The 23,123-nt window shown below is 44.8% G+C and overlaps 1 protein-coding gene and 1 long non-coding RNA gene across 2 annotated transcripts in view; one reads left to right on the top strand and one right to left on the bottom strand.

Moving 5' to 3' along the window:
- The window catches only part of LOC307014298 (uncharacterized protein), a 146,931-nt gene that overhangs the window by 78,296 nt on the left and 45,512 nt on the right, over positions 1-23,123 (bottom strand). The window contains exons 2-6 of the mRNA XM_079642171.1: positions 11,555-11,712; positions 10,931-11,092; positions 6,249-10,702; positions 5,797-6,009; positions 3,554-3,628 (exon numbers count right to left, since the gene is read on the bottom strand). Coding sequence (XP_079498297.1) covers positions 3,554-3,628; positions 5,797-6,009; positions 6,249-10,702; positions 10,931-11,092; positions 11,555-11,712 — 5,062 coding nt within the window. The remainder of the gene's footprint in view (positions 1-3,553; positions 3,629-5,796; positions 6,010-6,248; positions 10,703-10,930; positions 11,093-11,554; positions 11,713-23,123) is intronic.
- Positions 19,729-21,476, top strand: LOC307017390. The gene is made up of 2 exons (XR_013802164.1): positions 19,729-21,027; positions 21,161-21,476. It is a non-coding gene; the product is annotated as an uncharacterized lncRNA (long non-coding RNA).

Here is a 23,123-nt window from a genome sequence, read left to right as displayed (position 1 = left end):
CTCCTTGCTGGGTTGAGCCGCTTACTTGTCAGCTTCACAGGAGCATCGCTCTACTCTTTACGTTCAGCAGGTACCCAGTGGAGGCTGTGTTCTTGCACCCGCTCCCGGTTATGCTGCATCTGGAATTCGTTATCAACTCAACCATTGAAGGCAGTGTTCTCGCCCCCGCTCCTGGTAGGCGTGTTGCTTGATTCTAGCAGGAGCCGCCTGGCTGTCCTGTTAAACTTCCTTGCTTAACCCAGCTAGGTGCAGGCCTGTCCATCTGCTGCACAGACTCTGCTGTGGGACGCCTTGGCGTCTCCCCAACAGGAAGGACCTCTTGTCTCAGTTGGAGTGTCGGATGTGGCACCCCAACCCCTGGCGCCTCCAGCTGTGGGTCTGGCCACTGGAGGGCCCGACCCACTGCTGAGCAACTGCATAGAGTCTGTCAGGAAGACTATTTTCAAATGCTAGGGCACCATCTACTCATAGGCAGTACGAAAACAGGTGGAAACTGTTTGTTTTTTGACTGGTGCCAAGAGCGAAATGAGGACTCAGTATATTGCTCGGTGCCAACGACCATTGACTTCCTGCAGTCCCTCCTGGACGACGGCCGGTGTCCCGCTACCGTCAGGGTGTATGTGGCTGCTATATCAGCTCAACACGCAAGGGCTGATAACAGCACAGTGGGAGCCATAGGTTGGTATCCCTCTTTTTAAGGGGGAGCTCTGAGGCTTCGCCCCCCGAATATCCCAAGGGCCCTTACATGCCCTTGGTGCTGGATGCCCTATGCTCGCCTCCTGTTGAACCTTTGTTACAGGCAGAACTGGAGTGGCTCTCGGCTAAGACTGCTTTCCTTCTTGCCATCACCTCAGCAAAGCGTGTAAGCGAACTTCAGGCCTTGTCCGTGAACAGCTTGTGTCTGAGGTGGAACTCAGATGGCTCAGGTGTCCCCTTATGGCCGAACACAGCGTTCCTCCCTAAGGTGCAAGGACATATGTGCTGCGGCCACATGGGCATCCCAGAGCACATTCGCCAGATACTACAGGGTGAATGTTCCCGCCCCTCACCCGCTGGGTGTGGTCCTCCTGCAGAGTCAGCCTAGGCCATCCTTATAGGGGAAGTATTCAGACTTCCTCGTGACTCTGTTGGTATAGGTCATCCAGTGCTAAAGCACCGCCTCTGGCGGTCAGTAAGGATGAAATAGAACGATAGTTACGTATGTAGCTACGGTTCTATGAATACTGGATGACCGCCAGAGTTTCCTGGTCACTCGGAATCTCGTGTTTCCACGAGAAGATTCCATAGAACTGAACTTGTTGACAACACCGGAACTTATGCCTTCCGGGGTCATACGAGGTCACACGTGACTTTGTTGATATAAATATTCGACCTACGCATGCGCGAGACAGAAGATAGGAATCTGACCCCCCCTGGACATAATGCACTTGTGTTTTCCCATGCTCCTTAGGGACCAGGGAAACATGGTACACAGTAAGCCCCAGGCAGGGCTTGAGGACTCTTCCCGCCTGCCTGTGAGCCTTCCTCACTATTTTCCATGCACACTCTACACGAGGTAAGCGTGTGAGTGTGTTCTACCCAGCCAAGTAAGCGGTGGCCCCGACTTCTCCGCGGTCCCGGAGTTTATCCATCAGGGCTCCAGCCACTTTACCCATAGAGTCCAGTAGAGCCTGTGTAAGATATAACGTATTGTAACCCTAGTTATATAAGCATAGGCGGAGCCCTCTACTTGGGGCCCTGTCTGTCCTATGCCACTCGCTGAAGAGGGTGTAGGGTGACAGTCAGGAGGCGTGTCCACCTTATAAACGGTGGGCTTGCACGCGCATTTAGGTAGGCCCGCCCCGAGGGGCTGGATACGTTTATAGATATGTGACCTGGTCTATCGAAATCAGTCGCATTGACCCGAAGACACATTTTGAGTTGTATACACTGCTGGAAAGAGGATATTCCTAGCTTTCTAATGATATCAGGATTGTTTTTGAACTCCAAATATTAAGCCAAATATTTCACATTATATAATGACTGTCACCGAGTCATCATTTTGAGAAAAAGGCCTTCAAAGTTTTCTCTTCTCTGGAATCCATCGATCTGATTGATTATTAGCGGAGCAAATTATCAAAATACTACGGAGGGAAGATATTTTCGTTTGGATTACTGGTCTCGGAGAAGCTTGCGAGTGTGTGTGTGTGTATACGTGTGTGTGTGTTTGTGTAATTTTGCGTTTGTGTGTATTGCGTTTGTTTCCCGGGGAAAACCCTCACGAGAAACACGGCTGTTGTTATGCCTGCTGTGACGTTAAATTACTCCGTTCTCCGCTTGTAATTATGTCGTTACAAGCTTCAAAGCTGTATTTATCCTCTGAATTAGCCGGAACAAGTTTAATATTCTGAAAGCCAAGACTTTGTTTAATTGAAATCAGATGAAAACAAACTGTAACGGACCCTGCCGTGTTATTTATGATTACTCTACGCTTACATTCATAATGTCAGTGGAGGGAGGAGGGGCGGCGCTGCGGAACAGCAGATTGCCTGTCATCTTCCCTTTACAAGCTTAAAGAATGTATTTATCGTGTGAGTTTGGACATAAAGGTTTCATATTCTGAAAGCCAAGACTTTGTTTGTTTAAAATCAAACAAAACACCCGAACCCCGAAAAAATTGTTTTTTACACAAATCCACGTTTATTTTGAAATGAGCCGTTGCGACTTCCGACTGATTTTGATAGAGCGGGTCACATATCTCAGTAGGTGAATGCTTGCATAGCATGATTGAGGGTAGTACCCATAGAGTCCAGTAGAGGGCTCCGCCTGTGCTTATATAACTAGGGTTACAATACGTAACCCCCCGTTTCTGAGATCTGACAGACAGAACACTCCAGGAGATCATGCAGGACCTTTAAGGGCTTCAACTAAATGACATTTATTTTTTGATAAACTATTTATTTGATTCCATCTGATCATCTGGTCTATACAAATGTAAAATATATCCTGTTTACTACTAAAATGTATGGAAGTTTTGCTTTAAAAAAAATGGCAGATTTGGGATATTTAAACGTTTTGCAGAAATGTATGTTATTTAAAAAAACAATAGTTTAGATGTGCGGTTCATGTGGCTCAGTTTCATATATACCGGGTAAAGGTAAAGCTTCACAGACAGCAGGTGGCAGCAAGTGTTCTGCACTGGGAAATGTAGTAACCATGGCAACAGCTGCCCTGGTAACAACCATCTCTCTCCTCTCTTTTGTCAGTCAGAAAGAACTGGCTGTCAGTCAACAATAACCTCCTTCTCTCTAAACCTCCAATCACTACAAATGGCTGAGAATTCAGGTATTATATTTTTGTTGCACTGGAGACTGCGCCACTAAATCAAATCTATATTTAGTTTGAGCTTAGCTGGGCAACATGCTACCTTTTTTACAAAGGCCTTCAGCAGCTGAGGTGTGAAGAAGGTAGAGGATGTGTTCTCTACACCGGCTGCAGTTTGAATGGATGAGGTCTGAATTATATATGAGGCTCTGGGCTTTGCTCATTTACTCAAGGGTGTGAAGCGACTTACTGAACTGGAGAGCTTCTGCACAGCATCCCAGGATTCAGGATTCAGTGGATCCTCAATTTCTTTCTTCCACGTCAACTGTGTTAAGATCAGAGAAAACTGCTTTTAAAAATGGGTTTACTTTAACTTTACATCAACAATGTAATGTGATCCCATTCAAGATGTGTACAGTTATCTGCATGATGTCATGGTCTGGGTTTCTTACAATCCGGGACACAATTATTTAGATTAAGATTAGGATTACAAATATTTAAACACAAAATGATAGGTGTTCAAATACTTAATAACCAAATTGTATATCAGTTTGGCTTCATTGGAAATCTAAGGTGTCACTTCAGTGATAACATAGTCTGCAGATACATTGAACCTTACTGTTGCTGAGGCAACTAGATTTAATTTCCCTCCAACATGAAATACAAGCTGTCATGCACAATCCTCTGCAGCCCTTCTTTATCTACAGCTGCTTCTCCTGCACACCCTGACATGAAGAAGAAGAAGAAGAAGGATCTGTTTCTACACATCATTCATTCTCATTTTCTGCATGGATACAAAGCGCTCTCTGTCTTCTCTCCCACACACTTCTGCTGCTGTTTCTTGACACATTACTTTTAATGTGGAGGTTACATTAAAAGTAACTTTTTCAATAAGCAGTTTCTGAAGAGCATGTCTGTATGTATTCTGTAATACTTCAAAAAGAAAGTCACTCTGCTACTAATCAAGAGAATAAATGTTGTCTTTGTCACGTTACATTTAAAACGTTTTAATAACAAATACAAAATCTTTCAATTATTAAATGTTTATAGAAATGTAGAATATTATCAATAATAATAATAATACATGTTATTCATATATTTAGATTTTTCAAGGAATTCCATTATTTCCGGTTACACAAAAACAATAACATCCTGTCAATCTGATTTTTCACAGATATTTTCTGGGGGAGCATAACACAAAACAAAATAAAAAAGAAGGCAGATTCTTCTTCTAAATTGCATTTTTGAATAAATAAATACATTGTTCAGAAAAGTACATTTTGCCTCTGAATTCTGTCAAGACATTCTACATGTTTGTCATCATGACCTTCCCCTTCTGAAAAAGCAACTCCCCCTCAAGCTGTTGTGCGTAATAAGCAGTGTTGGGACTAACGCGTTACAAAGTAACTCGTTACTGTACTTTTGGCAGTAACTAGTACACTAACGCTTTATTTTTTTAATTTAGTCACTCAGTTACCGTTACTACATGGTGTGTTACTCCGTTATTTATTTGTTATAGTCTCGGCTCCCAGACGTTGGTGAGCGGCGCCAACAGCGAGGCGGACAGAGATGAGAACTGCACTTAAGTACAGTACTTGAGTAAATGTACTTAGATACTTCCTGTGTCACATGCGGAGACGCGCTGTGGGCGTGTTTGTGTTTACTAACAAGACTATCATGGCGGCGGCTGAGCTCAAGTCGAGTTTCTCCGCCTGGAGATATTCTCACTATTTCACTTTTGTCGAGCACAAAGAAAATAAAGTTTTAGTTAAATGTAAGTTGTGTCTTGGCGGGTCAAAGATCCTATCTACTGCCCAAAACAGCAATTCAAATCTGTTGAAACAACATGCGCGTTGTGGGACGAAGCTAGTGGCTAAGACCCAGACTCATCCGACACCACTCCACCTCCACCTAAGCAACAGGGACTTCTAGCCAGGGAAAAGTTGATAAAGCCATTGCACGGTATGTTGTAGAACACATGCAGGCTATTTCTACTATTTCTATTGCTATTTCTTGATCAACAGATTGTACTATTCTCCAATGCAATAACAGTACTGAAATGAAGGCTATAAGAACATTAATGGGAGCCCTTTTTTAAGTAACTAATGCGTTACTGTTCACAGTAACGCTTTACAGTACACCTTTTTGGTGTAAGTAATCAGTAAAGTAACTGAGTTACTTTTGAAATGAAGTAACTAGTAATGGTAACTAGTTACTGGTTTTCAGTAACTAGCACAACACTGGTAATAAGACAGAGAGATGAGAAACTCACAGCTTTGGTTCCACATCCCACACTGCCACTCATTCACATTTACATGGGGAGATCTTCATTTAATCCATATGCAGCACTCACCATCATTTCAAACCATTGGAAAGTGTAATACTTGTCATTGAGACACAAACAAATATCCCAACAAAGACAAGTCTATCATTATGAGAGAGAATGACTAGTGAGCAGTCAGACGTGGACACAGGACTGTAAACTGTTTTTACCTCGACAGCTTTATGCTGATTCTTCATCATCTCCTCTGGAGTCAGGTTCACCTCACTCCTGTTGATGTCCATGGCGGAGCTGGGTCCAGGACTCAGGCCCAGAGAGGGAGCAGACCCCACTGACCCGTCGGACAGAACCGGCTCGGCACTGGTCAATGAGTCTGTCCTTAACAATGATTCTGATGGAGAAAGGGTGGGGACGGGCAGTTTGATCTGAGAGAGACGGATGTATGGAAAGGGGTTAGAAAGAAAAATAATGTGAAACATTTCTCTTGTTATAATTGCTGTAGTTTAGCTTTATAGGAGATATATGACAAAGGTCAGTAATGCTGATTGTTAATTCCCTCAGGGTGGTTTCACAGAGATATATTACAATTGTCTATAATGCTAGTCAGGAGTGCATGTAAATACTTTGAGCAGTGAATATGATTATGGAAGAACAGAGCCAGTACCTTGATAGGTGTGATTGGAGCTTGCTGTGGCTGTTGGGGGGGCTGCTGTGGATGATGATGGTGCTGTTGCTGATGCGGTTGTTGGATAGGACAGGAGACATGCTGCTGCTGATGATGCAGTTGATGCGGTGGTTGTGGAGCTTGGTGGAGGTCTGCCTGCTGTCTGTGGTGTTGCTGTGGATGCTGCTGGACATTCTGCTGCTGGCTGAAGTGCTGCTGCTGATATGGAAGGCTTTGTGCTTTGTTCATATTGTGATGCATTTCAACACTCCCTTCCTCCTTCCTGCCACGGCCTCGACCCCGTCCTCTACCCCTCTTGCCTTCTCCACCCACTGTTCCCATCAGCCCCCTGCAGTAGGGAGGCTCAGGAAGTGGACGTATGCGTGGTCTACCTCGTGGACGGGGAGGGCCTTCACGTTTTGGTTTAGTGGGTTTCCTGCCTCTTTTTTTTGGGCCTTCGTGGGGGAGGAGTTGTGGAGGGTTTGCTAGGGAAGAGTAGTTGGAAGGGTGGCAGAAGTCTATGTCACCCATCATTGGACTAAGCCCACTTACTTCTGATGAGCCACCAGCCTTCCTACAACTAGACACCAAGTCAGGCAGCAGGTCAGGAAGGCGACGACTGTTCAGGCGAATATCAGCAGGACCATCAGCCTTATCCTCATCATCCTCAAACTCGTACTCCTGCGCATAGTTTTTCTTTGTTAGAGGTTGGGGATCAGGCCGCTGTTTGAGCAAGTGGAATGAGCTTGTCTTCAGCAGTTTCTTGGGTCGAGAGGAACTAAATATAGGTGAGGTAAGACCAGGAGTCATTGAATTTCCACCCACTCCCACAGCACAGAGCATCTTGTTCTCTGAGCCATCCCCTTGTACTGCTGAACTCAGCCCCATAGTGGGGGTTTGGGATTGGATAAGGCCGAGCTGGTCAGTATTCACAGTGGAGGGAAGCTCATGGGACTTCATAGAGTCAAGGTCTAAGTGTAGGTTGCCATTTCCTGTTCCTGGATGGCTGTGGCAATACTGTCCATACCCTTGATCACTGTGGTGACCAAGCATCCCATAGCCCTCTCCAGCACCTCCTGATTTTAAGCTCTCCTCTTGCCCCTGCCCATGGCCCTGGGCCAAGCTCTCCTGAGCAGTCTGTCCGGCCCCAGAATCCTCAGCACAACTCGACTTGTATTCAGCTGAACAAAACATGTCTTCCATCTCAGGAAAGAAAGAGCGGTCTTCGTCGTGTAGGAGAGAATCTGGAAAGCAGATGGATGTTAGAGGCCCAAAGCGCTGCTGCTGCTGCTGCTGCTGCTGCTGCTGCTGCTGCTGCTGCTGCTGCTGCTGCTGCTGCTGCTGCTGAACTTGACTCTGTCCTGCTTTTCTCACTGGGCTGGCACTGTCAAACTGGTGCTGTTTCAGCTGGTCCAACTGGGAGTGAGACAGAGTTTCAGCGTCCCTTTGTTGGGGCTGATGCTGTTGTTGAGGAGTTCCCATGTTGGTAGCCATTCGATGAGAGTGTGGGAGAGCTAATTGGGAGAGTGCCAGCTGATGGTGAGTGTGTGCCTGCTGTTGATGGTGGGCATGGGGGTGGACATGGGCCTCAGACTGGTTGAGTTGGTGCAGGTGAGAAGGGGTGGGCAAGCTCAAATCTGGTTCAGAGAGGAAGTCATGGAGATCGGAGGCTGTTTGTTGAGGAAGGTTGTGGGGAGTAATTCTGTGTTGCTGTCTATGCCTGACTCCACCCCCTCCCTCCCCTCCAGCCCCTCTCACCCCTGTTCTGTCCAGAGCTCCTCCACTGCCTCTGCTGTTAGTCCCAGAAAGAGATTGGTCCAACATTTTTAGCGAAGACACTGAGTTCTGACTGGCTTGTGTTTGATCTCTTGGCTGGCCTCCAAGGCTGTAGTGGGTTTCCATAGCCTGGGCCTGGAGCTGGATCTGGAGCTGTGAGGACTGGTCCTGAGGGTGGGAATCCCCCCGGGTAGGCCCTGCTCCTCCTATTGATCCCAGCAGAGCTTGCTGTGATGGAGCTTGCTGGGGGGCCATCTTAGTGTGGGTGGTGTGAGAAAGGACAGACTGCATCATGTGAGGAGGCTGGGCAGGGTCTGTTGGGGAATCTATCAGAGAGAGGGGGACCTGGCTTTGTCGAGCCCGCTGCAGATCTGGTGTGTTACACAAGTAGGCATTGTCATTGGCCTCTGAGGACTTCTTCAGCTCCATGTGAGGCTGGCTGTGGGAGAGGGGATGAGGAAGGCTGTGCTGAGTGTGTTGAGAGTGCTGTGTGTGCTGAGAGTGCCGGGGGTGCTGGGAGATCTGGGGATGCTGAGAATGTGAGGACACATGTGAGGTGTGATGGGTGTAAGGGTGCCCTCTTCCATAAAGGGCAACAGACCCCAAGTCATGCTGGTGATGGGGGTTGGTAGTGTGAGAGTGGGAGAGAGGGTCGGTCAGCCCTTCAGGACCGGACTTTGTGGTAATCATCTCTGATTTGACCTGTTGCTGTTTCTTCCGTGATATTTCCAAATGACTGTTAATGCCACTGCCTGCCTCACTAATTGATGTTCCCGGACCTGAACTGCTGGGCATGGTGTTGGTACGAATGACACTGTGAAGGTGGTAGCGCTCTTCAGATATCTTGTTGATATCATAAGTCACCCCCTTGCCTTCCCCTTCCCTAGCCTGTGGGAGAGTCTGGGGCAGCTGCTGAGGAGGTGGGTGATGCTGGGACGGATGGGGAGTTGAGTTCTGTGCATGTAGTAGATGATGGATAAGGAAATCATCATCATTTTCTTCCCCATCTTGGGATCTATCAACAACCAGCATGTTGGTTTCTGTTTTTGATTTGGGGGTTGTTGTGTGGTAGGACTGGTTCTGCGCTAGGTGTGTGTCCGGGAAACCTTGTGATGAGGACATAAAATTAGGCGAGAGAATGGAGGACATATATTTAGTAGCCCCTAAGCCCCCAGGGGACTGTGCAGGGCGAGCAGTAGCAGGAGAGTGCAATCCAGGGCGATTGGTGGTGGAACTGATGGAGGGTGATGGAATGGACTCTGGTAGGTGGTAGGAGTCGTTGCCGCCATTACCAGCAATAGCAGCCCTGCTCCCTGATTCAGATCCAACACCACTGCCTGATACGGTTCCACTTGACCCGCCAGCAGTGCCATACCCCAAGGAAGGACTGCCGGCTCTTCTTAGAGACGTTGGACCAAAGCTTGAGTCCCCAAAGACTATCTCTGCTGAAAAGGAACGTCCTCCTGAACCAATACCAGTGAAAGCCTTCCCTCCAGATCCCCCTGCTCCAGAGCTCAGGTCCTGGGCAAGAGGTGAGGTAAAGCCACCAAAAGAATGGGCCATATGTGCGGATGAAGGCTGGTTAGGAGAGTAGGCCTGGGCATGTTGGGAAGTGGTATGATCGGGTAGGCCCGTGCTGGATTTGGCACAAGGTGGAGAACCATAGGTTGAGAGGCTTTGTTTAGATGCTGGCTGTTGAACAAGGTTGGATGATACCAATGGTAGAGGGGGGGGTGCCGGAGCTGATTGAAGTGGGGGCTGCTGACAAGAGGAAGAAGACAAGGAGCCAGTGCTCGTCTTGGAGCTAGAAGTAGACCCAGAAGAAGTGGGAGGGGCATACGGTGGAGTATGTGGGGGCCGGGAGGTGGAGGATCCTGAGACTGAAGAGGAGTAGCCACTGTTGGAGCTGGAACTCTTGGCTTCCTTAGTGACAGAGGAGGGGGTTGAGGAGCTGGAGGATGGGTAGGGGGTTTGGATCGTAGGTCGATACGTGTTGGACTCCAGCCGTGGTGAAGGCTTGGGGTTGGAGGAAGGGCTCTGCTCCCCCCCAGGACTGCAGGACACTCCAGTGTGCCGGTGGTGGCTGGCTATCTGCTGGTAGCTGGATGACCCCCCAAAGCTGGCATATTGCTCTGCTGTGGACTGGGATGGGGAGGAGCGCTGGTAATGCTTGATCACACTGTCCTGCCGGGAAACTGGCCTCTCTTGAGAAGGCTCAGTCAGGGGGGGGGCTGTGGGAAGCAGGGCTGGAGTGGAAGAGAACATGGAGGAGTGATAGAGCTGGGAGGACTGGCTGTGGAGCTGAGAGGACAACAGGTTGAACTGGGGAGATGGCAGGTGGCAACTGGAGGAGGTGGGAGGGGCCTGGGTCTGAGAAGGTACCAGGACCTCCTGGGACCCTCGATACGTTGAACTCTGGGAAGACAGCAAACGATCAAAGCCCAAGCTGGTCTGGGAGGGTGTTTTGATGTGCAGCAGGGGATCATGGGGGGATAACAAACTGTTGGAGGAGGGGCTAAATGAAGGTGTGTCCTGCAGGGACAGTGAGGTGGTGAAGGGTCGTGTGGAGAAGGAGCCAGGATGTTGGTAAGCAGAGAGGGCAGAGGAGGGGGGAAAGGAGCTGGAACTAGGAAGGGCCCCTGAGATAAAGAGCTCCGCCGGGGCCGGCGTATGCATTGCTACGGGACATAACATTACATGGACAGTGTTGGTAAATGCAGGTCGGTATTCACATTTAAAAACACAACAAATTGGTAGTTGGATTACCAACCCAAGACTTTTTGGATAATTTTTGTAAAATGTAATGACTTTTTCATAAATTAAATTATTACTTAGGATATATTTCAATTGTAACAAGAACTAACATCAAGCTATTGTTGAATTTCTCATAACAGGCTGACACTCACCAGTCTGCCAAGAAGGAGTGCGAAACTGAGAAAGGAGGGAGGAGGCAGAGGGGGGCGGCTGTGGGCCCCGTGACTCCAGAGCTGAAATTAGATTCATGACAGAGGGGTCTGGACCCGAAGTGCTGGCATGGTGGAGGCTGGCATCAAAGAAGCCGGACAGGCCTGGCAACAAATCACAACCTTCACTTTATTCATATATCTCTCACCATGGATCATACTATTATCATATAAACAGTTTAAGAAAAGGTGCGTACTATTTATTTGATTGAGCCCTGTAACAGAGTCATATGAAGATCCCACAGATCTTCAGAGAAGCCATGCCTCTCTGCACCGTCCAAATAATATTATATTCCTATCTGGACAGACATTGGGTAAACCGTTTCAATTGGCGTTTAAAAGATATGAGATTTGAAAAATAAGAGGTTGGGTGATTTTGAAACAAATCTCAAAAATACCATTACGGTTTCTCCACTATTGTTACTTTTATTCTGGGTTTATACTGAAACATATTTACAAGCTTTAATGTTAATCTTTATTCTTCTCAGTCCTGTATTCACCTTCTGGAATACATTGCACAAATAGACATTTTTATTTCTACAGATATACCTTCTGATGAGTCCTTACCCAGCGTACGTCCAGCCGCCCCCCAGCCCCCCCCCTGTCTGGAGCTTCCTGGGTGGTGGTTGGTGGCATAGCCCTGGAGGGGGTGGGGGGTGCCGTAGGTTTGCCGATGGAGTAGCTCTGAGTCTGGGTGGGATGACCTGGAGCCTCCATACACAAAGCTGAGGAACACATGGTATCATTTTACAAGCCTTTACTTAAAACATGTCTGCTGTCTTATACTCGATCAACACTGTGACTGGGTTTACAGTATCCTGCTCCGTTCACCTGTTGAAAACATCCACACTCCACAATGTCTTTTAACAATGACGAATACAAGATTAGGTAGCATCTTTGCCTCTAGCATCTAGGGGTGTAATGGTTCACAAACATTTCGGTTCGGTACATACCTCGGTTTTTAGGTCACGGTTCGGTACGTTTTCGGTACAGCAGAAAGAATTATCACAAAAACATAACATATTTTTGGGTTTTTTGAAATTATTATTAAACTGTGAATAATGTATTCACTCAAATAAATACAAAATATAATAAAATAAACATTAAGGTGCAGCATTTCAATGAACTGAAATAATCTGTATTTGAACTTTACTGTACTAGATCTCACAAAACATAAACTATTAGTTTTGGGTTTTTAATTATTATTAAACTGTGAATATTTACTCAAATAAATACAAAATAGAATAAAATAAACATTAAGGTGCAGCATTTCGATGAACTGAAATAATCTGTATTTGAACTGTACTGTATTAGTACCGAAGCAGCCAGTTTGACATTATGACTTGCTTGTCATTGTATTTTCATGTTTTTTTAAAGAAAAATTAACTTGTCCACATTGCTTGCCGAAAGGGCAGATCTGCTGGCACTAACAATGTCTCCTGCTGTGGAGAACACCCTCTCGCTAGGGACAGAGGTAGCAGATACAGCCAGGTAGCGCTTTGCTAACATGGCAACATAAGGATATTTGGCGTTTGTAATAGCTTTGGCTCGGTCTGAACTTTTTGCGAGTGGTGGAGGCTTAAATGCTAGCGGGAGTTGGGTTTGCACTTCAGTCTTTTTTCTTTTGGTACCCGTGATATTCACGTTCGGGTGATGCCTCTTCAAATGAGTGTGCAAGTTTGATGTATTGTCAGCCGCGTAACCAATTTTAGTTGAACAATGCCGACAAACAGCTTTGGTTCGGTCCACCTGTCTTTGTCCGTCATCCTTGTACGTAACTGCGAAACCAAAATGTTCCCAAACCGGAGACTTCAATGATGCTGGAGGATTTTCGAGCTCAACTTTATCTGCTTTTGCCATTTCGACAGTTCCTCAAATTACTGACTAAATTTGAACGCATCCCTCTGACCAGCTCTCATAGTATGCCTCTCGTCCAATGAAATGACTTAGTCGCTCTATGATGCTTGAACCCAATGTGAGCAAATTACTCTGAATGCTGCGACGCAGCACCTGAGATTACTTCCAAGAAGTTGTTCACGTTCTCAATTTTTTACGTTTAACGTTATATTCGTTCGGTACACTTCGGTACACACGTGTACCGAACAGAAGGGCCCGTACCGAATAATTTCGGTATGGGTACGTATACCGTTACACCCCTACTAGCATCTGTAGAATGTGTGCATCCTTTTTTTTTTTTTAAACCTGCAGTAATTAGCCGAAGTGTGTTACTAAATAATTGAGTACTAAAACGATTAAAAAATGTGTGACAGAAATGTTTAATGACATGAATAGTGATATGCTTTTTCCCACAAAAGGATCAGTTAACTCAAAAGTAAAACTGCCGCTGAAGCACCAGATAGTGAATCTTGCGCATGGGAATGATCCAAGTCCAGACAAGAATATCCTTTCGTGCATTCATTTCCATCTGAAGTAAATCTGTACATTGTAACAAAATACAATGTACAGATGCCCTATATATAATTGTCCTGAGCCTCTCTTAAGGCCTCCTTGAGCTTTTCCCTGTGGTAACAAAAACATATGCCTACTGGCAGAGGTGTGGACTTGAGTGACATGACTTAGACTTGAGTTAGACTCGAGTCACCAATTGGATGACTTTGGACTCGACTTGACAAATTCACAAAACACTTGCGACTCGACTTGGACTTCAACACCAATGACTCGGGACTTGACTTGGACTTGAGGTGACTTGATACTTTAATTTAGGGGTCTCCAACACGTTGATCGTGAGCTACCGGAAGAAGAGCCGACTCCTGTCGGGGAGAGCCGAATATTCAGCCGCTCCTACTCTAGAGATGGGTGAGTCCTGATTCATCCGGATCATTAATCCGGATCCTGGGAGTGACGAGTTTCCCCTCTCCATTAACCCGAGTCCTTTGAGTCCTACACCTGATGACGTACAAAATAAAACTATAAATTGCGTCATTCGCTTTTCTCCTTATAACATGTAAAATCACATTACAACGTACCCCAGTCCATCTGCCTAGCCTTTAACAAATAGGATAGCTGCCGGAAGTTATCGTTTGGCTCAGGGGACGCAGATCAGTGAAACTTCCTACAGACTTGTGCAGACTCATCATGCACGAGTCAACAGCAGATTCAGATTCGCAAATCCTGACTGACTGTGCAAAACATAGCAGAGTCGTGCGGACTCAGAGCCGTAACCGTAGCAGATCCAGAGATCCAGACTCATCATGCACGAGTCAACAGCAGACTCAGATTCGGTGAGCGGACTGAATGAGTGGTTTCCTCCACACAGTGCGAAACAGCAAACGGTTTCGGACTCGTCATGGTTTTCAGACTCAGTAAGTGTCAGCTCTGTTTGTGATAACGTAGATCGGACCCGGCGCCACGAGGGGGCAAAAGGGAGCATTGCCCCCTCAGTTGTATTCTTTGCCCCCTCACTTTGAGCATCATTCATCCATCAAAAAGTACGATAAATGTCACAATTATTAAATAACTTTAAATAATTATTTTCCCCAATATACGTTACTATGTTTGGATCAGATATGTGGGCAGGCAGTCAAGCAACGTGTAAAAAAGCCTCAACCCCAAGTGAACTTGTAGTCTTAATTCATGTTAGCATGTGTGCTTAGCTGTAAACACAGTCCACAGACCAAAATGTCAGTTTTCTCGGCAAAGTCCCCGTTTTCGGTGGCCGGTACCCGGTTGAAACTCCGGAAAATGCTCCCGTTTTTGAATGTGCATTAAAAAACATAAAGCAAGGTGAAATAAAATGTTAGATGTCAGTAAAAACCAGTCTATGGTAAAAACAGAGTAACAGAGTTGTGCCTGTTTGTAGCGTCGTTAGCGCAGTGGCGGCCGGCCCATAGGGGCGCCGCCCCACCTCTTCCCAAATACAAAAAAAAATATTAAATTAAAAAAATTTTTTTTTTTTAAATATATATTTAAAAAATATATATATTTTATATTTTTAATTTTTAATGAACAAGGTAAATATCATACAATTGGTATCAGTAAAATGTATAATCTACAATAAAATCTTGTTTAAAATTGTGTTACCATGTCTAAAGTTACTGATAAGTCACATGTTTCGTGCCTGGCCTTGCCCTTGGCATTAGTTTATAATTACGGGGCGCTGCCCCCGAGCCAAACAGCAGCAACCAGCACGTTGCAAAAGTCTCAATAGTAAACTGTGCCGCCGAAACATAATTTCAGCCAATCAGCGCCGTCAAATATTTTGGTCACGAGGGCGCTCACGTTGGCGTCCACGTTGCTTACGTGCGTTGACGTGAGTTGTTTTTTAGACTTGTGAGGAACTGGGGTAGTATCTATAGTAACGCAGTGTAGGCGGAGCCGTGACGTCATCTTCAATGAGCTCCCCAGAAAAACAACAGAAACAGAAACTAGACAAAAGTTAAACAAGTACAAACCACATACTGTCTGTGTCATGGCGAATATAGTCGCTGGTTTATTTATGTCTGTATAGGCCGTTGTTGTGAGACGGTCGGAGCATTTACAACATTAGCTTAGCCAAATCTCCATTAGAAAACACGCATTTTAAAAGGTTTTTCGCATGCCGTCTGTCTACAGACATGTCAAAGCCTTAATTCATGGTTTTTACTATCCGGTATCAGTATGTTGTTACTTCGGCATCATTTTGAAATGTGTATTACAATTAAATCACGGTCAAATATGTTCATCTTGTTGTAGTTGTAGCCCCCTTGACAGCGATTCTCTCTCTAGTTTAGCATACTCAGCCCGACTCAGCCTGGTTGTTCCTGGCCCCAGAACCACGATTTTATGGGGCCATTACATCACCAGAAGTCCCAATTTAAGGGGTCATTTCTCCCCCCCAAAAAATGTGTACTCACTATATCAACAGCCCCACCAAACATATTTTCCACCAACCGCCACTGCGTTAGCGTATTTCTTCTTCTTCTACTTTTTCTTCTACTTCTTCTTCTTCTACTTCTAATTCAATGTAGGCTACCTGCCCGCGAAATATATTATAAATATTGACATAGTACTACAACAAAGCTTTAAACGAGGTAAGTTACGAATGTATGTTCTCAATCGTCAAGTGTGGGATTCAATATTACATTAGTTTAGATTCGATTTTTACTGTAATAATAATAATAATAAAAATAATAATAATAATAATAATAATAATAATAATAATAATAATAATAATAATAATAATAATAATAATAATAATATGCTGTGTATGATATAAACCGTATTGGTACAATGAGTGACATCTAGTGATGGATTGTGGAACATTGATTCGATTTTTCGGTACCACTTTACAATAAGACTACCCTTATAAAAGATTAATAAATAATTAGGTTATTCATTAAGTTGTAAACACTTTATTAATCATCAAGAACAATTTATAAACCAGTTCTAACATAGTTTTCATACGTCAACACAGGCTCACTATTTGGCAAGATGACTAAGCCTTATATTGGCTAGCTTACTTCGTCTTCTTCATCAGCCAGCATCCTTGGTATCTGTTGTTCAGTGAGTTTATTCCCCCCTTCAATCAATCAATCAATCAATCAATCAATCAATCAATCAATCAATCAATCAATCAATCAATCAATGTTTATTTATATAGCCCAATATCACAAATGTTACATTTGTCTCAGTGGACTTCACAGTTTGTACAGAATATCAGTATGACAATACGACACCCTCTGTCCTTAGACCCCTTCCATCTTGATGTTTCTTGGCATCTCTTTGTGACCATTTATTTATGAGTTACTAACATTTATAACTGCCAAAAGGGAGCCTTATTGTAAAGTGTAAAACACATTACCATTTATTAATGAGTTACTAACATTTCTAGTACGGCTTAGCAGTACAGATAAATGTGGGCTCACTATTTGGCAAGCAACCGGTCACAGTTGCCCTCAAATCTTATAAAAGCTTATTAATGATTTATAAAGTTTTCACAACTTAATTAATAAATGAATTACAAACTATTCGTAAACCCTTTATAAGGGTAGTCTTATTGTAAAGTGGTACCAATTTTTCTCATGGCAGTTTGACCCTAGAGACAAACCAGAGGGCTTTGCTTTTAATCTCTGTCTGTCCATTTGGTATAGTATTTTATCCAATATTACATTTGGTTTATATATTAGTCACTTTCTTATGAAATGCCAGGTTTTAGGCCTTAGTTTGAACATTCAATTCTGAAAATAAAAAATCAACCATTGAATGATGATTAATGATTCCTTTTTCTTTAATCCTGACGTGACTAGAGTAGATAGTAAGTAAGTCAATCTGCATTGGAAGACGAGTTAAGGGATAGAGGAGAAAAGGTATGGTATAATTACAGAGCCTGTCAATTTATGAATTGAGGAAATCAAAGTTAGTCTGTTAACCAAAGTGCAGCCATCTAATAATGTACTATCTGTTACTAAAGATCAGAGGAAAAGAACAGAATGAGAGGGGTAAATCCGGAATAAAGAAGCAAAGAGATTGTAGAGCAGTGAGAAGGAAAGGAAGAAAGAGAAGACACGTTTAAGTCAGGATGGATATCCGAAAGTGGTTGTCCAACAAGAAGGCTGGTAGTTTTGGCAACAGCAAAGATATTGTGGAGGCCGAGCTTCCACAGAGGGATTTAGTTCAGAGCGAGTTAACTCCACCAGCCAGAGAAGATGTCCCGGCGGCGGCCAGAGCATCTTGTTCCACAGTAAGCACTAGAATGGCTCAACAGCCGCCTCCAGCTCCACCTTTTAATGCCACTGCGCCTGACGATCTTGGGACAGAGGGGCCAGCCCAGGTTATCCTGCAGTCCTACCCTGTCCGAATAATTAATGGCCAAAAACGCACCTTTACCAATTATTGGTTTAATGGAAGAAAGTGGCTGGAATATTCAGTTGTGGCTGATGCTGCATTTTGCTTTCCATGTAGAAAGTTTAACATAGGGTGTGGTGCTAATGCAGACAAAGCCTTCACACAAACCGGCTTCTGTAATTGGAAATGTGCAACTGATAGCACCAAAGGTTTTTCAAGACATGCATCCAGCAAGGAACATTTGAAATGCAACGCTCTCTGGATCGAATATGGTGCTCGTAGTGCTACAGGATCTGAAGTCTCCACGCTTGTTAATGAGGGGCAACTGGCAAGAAATCGCCAATATTTAAGTGCGATCGTGGACATCATTGAGTTCCTTGTGTCACACCAGCAACCGCTCAGGGGGAAGTTGGATGCTGTGGAGTCAAGAGAAGACATGGAAAGTGGACTGTTTTTGTCTATAATGGAATATACACTGAGGAAAGACCCGGCCTTAGCAAAGGCATTCAGCATTATTCCGAAAAATGCCACATACAAATCACATGACATTCAAAACGAAATAATAGGGCTCATGAGTGAAATAGTGACCAGTGAAATAGTTGAAGAAATAGGAAACAGCTGGTACACTTTAAAGGTGGACGGGACCAAGGATCCAACAGGTTGTGAAAATGTGTCAATCGTGGTCCGTTATCGAAATAAGAACAATGATATTCGTGAGAGACTGCTGGTAATGGCCACTAGGAAGCATTGTGATGCCCTAAGTCTGACAGACCTTGTCATTTCTGAGCTAAGAAAGGCAGGCTTAACAACAGACAAAATCCTCAGCCAGTGCTATAATGGTGCAAGTGTGATGTCAGGGGAAAGAGGAGGCGTACAGAAAATACTGCAGGAGAAAGTTGAGAGAGAGGTCCCATATGTGCATTGCTTCAATCACCAATTACATCTGGTGAGTATTCATGCCATGTCCTCAGAAAACACTCTGCAAGTCTTTTTTGATGTGTGTGACATGCTTTATCGGTTTCTGAAAAAAACAACCGTGTCCGCAGTGTACACAGGACAACGCCTGAAAAGGTTATTGGACCAAAGGTGGACCGGTCACCTAGGTACCGTGTCAGTCATAGTCAACAGTTATGACGCTGTCGAGCAGTTCCTTGCGGAGATTGACAGCAGTGGCCTTCCCACCCAACTAAGAGTAGAGGCAGCAGGTCTCCTAAAAGCAGTTCAAGAGCCCCACTTCAAATTTACTGCGGTTATGGTCCACAAAATCCTCGCCCTTCTGGACCCTCCTAACAAAGTCTTGCAGGCAGAGGCGCGGGAAGGTATTTAGAGTGGGGGTGCTGAGGTGCTGGACTCCAGTGAACACTATTACGGGCACTATAGAGCACGCACAAAAAAACTCCCCTCACGCAAACACACAGTAAACCTGCTACTGTTACAATGAAGGCTCGATAATCAGCTCACGGCATATAGGCAGGGGTAAAGTGCTATTTTTTACGAGTGGGGAGCGGACCTCACCTCCTCTAGGGGGGTCCGGGGGGATGCTCCCCCGGGAAGATTTTTTTTAAATATTGAAGTTAAAAGCATCAATCTGGTGCACTTTGAGAGCAACATTAAGAGATCTATGGATACATCTCTCAACACCCAGATGAAACACAACTGTAAGCAGATGTTCTTTTTCTTTATGGATATTTTACAAATCACTCCCCTTTCAAACTGTATTCTTGTTTTACTGCCATATAGTATTTTATAACTGTTTTTCCTTTATTCTCTTATTTTTTTTTATAACTATAATGATCATATGAAGGTGTGCCGCGGAAATAATCTTTTGAATAATTTTTGACCAAACCGTTTGAGACCCACTGAGATAACTTAGACTAAAGTTAACTATCTAAACACTCAGAGAGTCCTTTAGCTCTCTGATTGTTTCAGTCTGAGAGGAGGGCTCTCCTCCAGCTTGTTGTGGAACAAACAGCTCCGTATGTCCGTTAGTGCAGCTAGCTAACCAGATGCTAACAACACGGTCCCTGCTGCTGGCACCGGTCCCTCTCTCTCTCCCCTCTCTCACACACACTAAATGCGCTATTTCAGCACACACACAGAGCCGCGAGCTTGAATGACACAAGCACACTTTTATTTCCATGCAACTCTCTGATTGGTCTGGTGTCTTGCCTCTGTTGCATTCACTGAACACGGGAAATTACAGTCCTGCCGTCCTTTCTAGTGTCTTGATGAGGTTCACGTAAAGCACGGTTAATTTATTATATTATTGAGGTAGAATTGTCCGGGGCTACAGAAAAAACATTCGGGGCAGGCCAAAATATTATTTTACCAACAATGTGGAATTTAGATTATGCACAGCGGGAGCAGCAATAACCGTCAAATAATAATTCAGACAGGGGAGCTCCGCACCCCCTGCCTGCCGCTAGGGGGTGCTGCAGCGCCCTCAGCACCCCCCTTCCCGCGCCCATGCTTGCAGGATAAAAAAACAGACTTCTACACTGGAGTGAAGGTTGTTAAAAGTGCGTTGGATTGTGTGGAGCATCTCAGGAGTGACTCAGAGTTCCAAGCCATTTGGGCAGAGTGTTCCACTGGCAGCTCAGCTGATGCATCAGAAACAGCAGCTCCTCCACCAATGAAGAGAGTTCGCCAAGTCCCTACACACCTGAAGCAGTACGTGGTGGAGAGTACTATAGGTCAGCAGGACATAGGAAGTGACACAGAGTCCAAGCGGCTCTTCTTCAGCACATTGGAGAGTGTCATTGGGGAAATGAACAGGAGATTTTCTGAACGAAACAGCCAGCTGGTCGAGGCGCTTTGTGCCCTTAAAACCCAGAAAATCCTCACTTTTTGGATGTGCAGAAGGTGACACGAAAACCACTTTGGTGGAATCTGAGTTTGCTGTAGCTCAAAACTTTTTGCAGTCTGAAATGGCCCGCTCTACTGGGGATGTGTGGATCCCCACTTCCATCCTGCAGCGCTTCTCCAGGCCTCTTGCCGCTATGCCAACCGTGCTTACCGCACTGAAACATGGAGTCACTTTTGGGGCATCCTCGGCTACGTGTGAGAGCACCTTCTCAATGCTAACGAGTGTCTTCAGTCAGCACAGACGAAGCATGCTGCACCCAAGAAAAGCCTGCATGATAAAATTGGCGTGTGATGCGGATCTCACAAAACAATTTCGGGAACAAGAATGGAAGGAGCGCTTATTCAGAAAGTTCAATAAGCAAACAAGGAGGTTGCAACTTTACTGAAATAAGGTAAGATACAATTCTGCAGATTTATCTTGTTAAAAAAATGTGTCAATTAATTACATTGCCAGTATTTTTCGTTGTTATGTGACGACCCCTACTTTACCTGTTGTGTGTGTGTGTATGTCCCTTTAACGTTCAGCACTGATTGAGGGCACCTGGCTGTCGGTACGGTCATGAGGAGTGAAAGGCCCGAGCCAGAGACTGGCTTGCTCTCTCTGTTGGAGGATCTATTTTGGAGAGCAGCTACCTCACTTATGATTTTGTTTCCCTTCACCTTAGTTTGGCATTCAACACTTTGCACGACCACACCATGTTCACACACCCACACATACACTACTGATCTTACTGATTAACACATCCCATTCCTTACATCGCATCCATTCCACGTTTTTGTTATTGCCAAGAGCCAGGCCATGACAGTTGTGAAAATAAAGTTGCCCCCTCTGATTTTTTAACAGCCTCCTCAGTCATTTCATCCTGGAGCCTGGCCTGACGGATGCATACTGTGCACAGATAATTTGACGACTTCATCCAGTCAAGTGTAAGAAGCCAAATACTGCAATAAACAAGCATTAAGAAACAAACGTTGGTAGATCATGTTTGTGTGGCGGAGGTTAATTTAACTTTAGTTCAATATGCTCGTAAAATGCAAATCTCAAGTGAAAAAAAACAACAAAAAAAAACAAACATGCCACATCACTCCGATTCTTTCTGCCCTACACTGGCTCCCTGTCCATCTGTAACGGAGGTGATCTCTGGGCCCATAGATCTCGGCCTCCGTTACGGATTGTGTAGCTTTGTTGGTGGCGAAGTGTATGTAGTTTGTGCATCTGTCTGTGTTTTAGGTTGTCTGTCTCTGTTTGCTGGTTTTATGTTGAAAAGTGTTCCCCTTCCCCATGTCTGTTGCTGTTGATTGTGTGCACCTGGTGCCCTGTGTTGTCTCCCCCCCCACCTGTCTCTAATTGCTGTTTAGTGTGTGTGTGTTTGTTTGTTTGTTTGTTTGTTTGTGTGTGTGTGTGTGTGTGTGTGTGTGTGTGTGTGTGTGCGTGTGGGTGTGCGTGCGTGCGTGCGTGCGGTGTGTGTGTGTGTGTGTGTGTGTGTGTGTGTGTGTGTGTGTGTGTGTGTGTGTGTGTGTGTGTGTGTGTGTGTTTGTGTGTGTGTGTGTGTATTTAGGCTCTGTTGCCCTGTCTGTTAGGGGCTGGCCAACCCAGTCTCAGAAAAAAATGTGTAATAACTACGTTGGTCCATAACTTGGGACGTAGTATTTCTACAAAAACGCCTCTGAAATTGTAAGATCCCTACGATTTTTTTCACCATTCATTCCAATGGCTGGTGTCTATGTCACATGATCTTCAAATTTCTCCCTGCAGAAAAAAAAAACATGGCCGACATTCGTTTTTTCTCGGTGGAAAATGACTATTTTAAGGTTAGTTTGGCCATTAAAATGAGTTTTGATGTCATTTGATGCGAGAAAAATGAGTTATTATTTCAGATTATGTGTGCAGTGGATGTACATGATCTTTAGTCTGCTAGTTATTATGAAGATTACTTCAGGAAATTGTGTCCATTCAACGTTTTCATTGTTACCAAGGCGTTTTTGTAAAAATATTACGTCCCAAGTTGTGGACCAATGTAGTTATTACACGTTTTTTTGTGAGACTGGGTTGGGCTGGCAGGGGCAGACTGGGAGGAAAAAGTGGCCCGGGGATTAATTGACAGACAGGCCCACTTAAAGGTGACATATCATGCAAAATGCACTTTTGTACGTCTTTTATACATGAATATGTGTCCCCGGTGTTCCAGGGAACTCACCATGTGTCAGAAAACACAACCCTCTCTATTTTCCTCCATACCCAAATCTCTTAAAAAGGGGCTGCAACGGATCTGATACAGACTGATCCAGATTTGAAGCTATGACGTCACAGAAGTGGCGCTACGGCTATTGGGCCTACTCCACCAATTAGGAGGACACAGCCACGGACATTGCGCTGGAGACGCTGTAGTACATATACCAGCCCTGAAGATGGTGCTGTTCTCACAGAATCAGCCCATGAAAAGACAGTGTTAAATTGAGCCTTATATAGGTATGGTCCTACACTATA

The sequence above is a fragment of the Notothenia rossii genome (assembly GCF_949606895.1).
Source record: "Notothenia rossii genome assembly, chromosome: 8".
In the NCBI taxonomy this organism is placed as follows: domain Eukaryota; kingdom Metazoa; phylum Chordata; class Actinopteri; order Perciformes; family Nototheniidae; genus Notothenia; species Notothenia rossii.
Note: the sequence above shows the minus strand (reverse complement) of the source record. Positions and strands in the feature narration are given on the sequence as shown.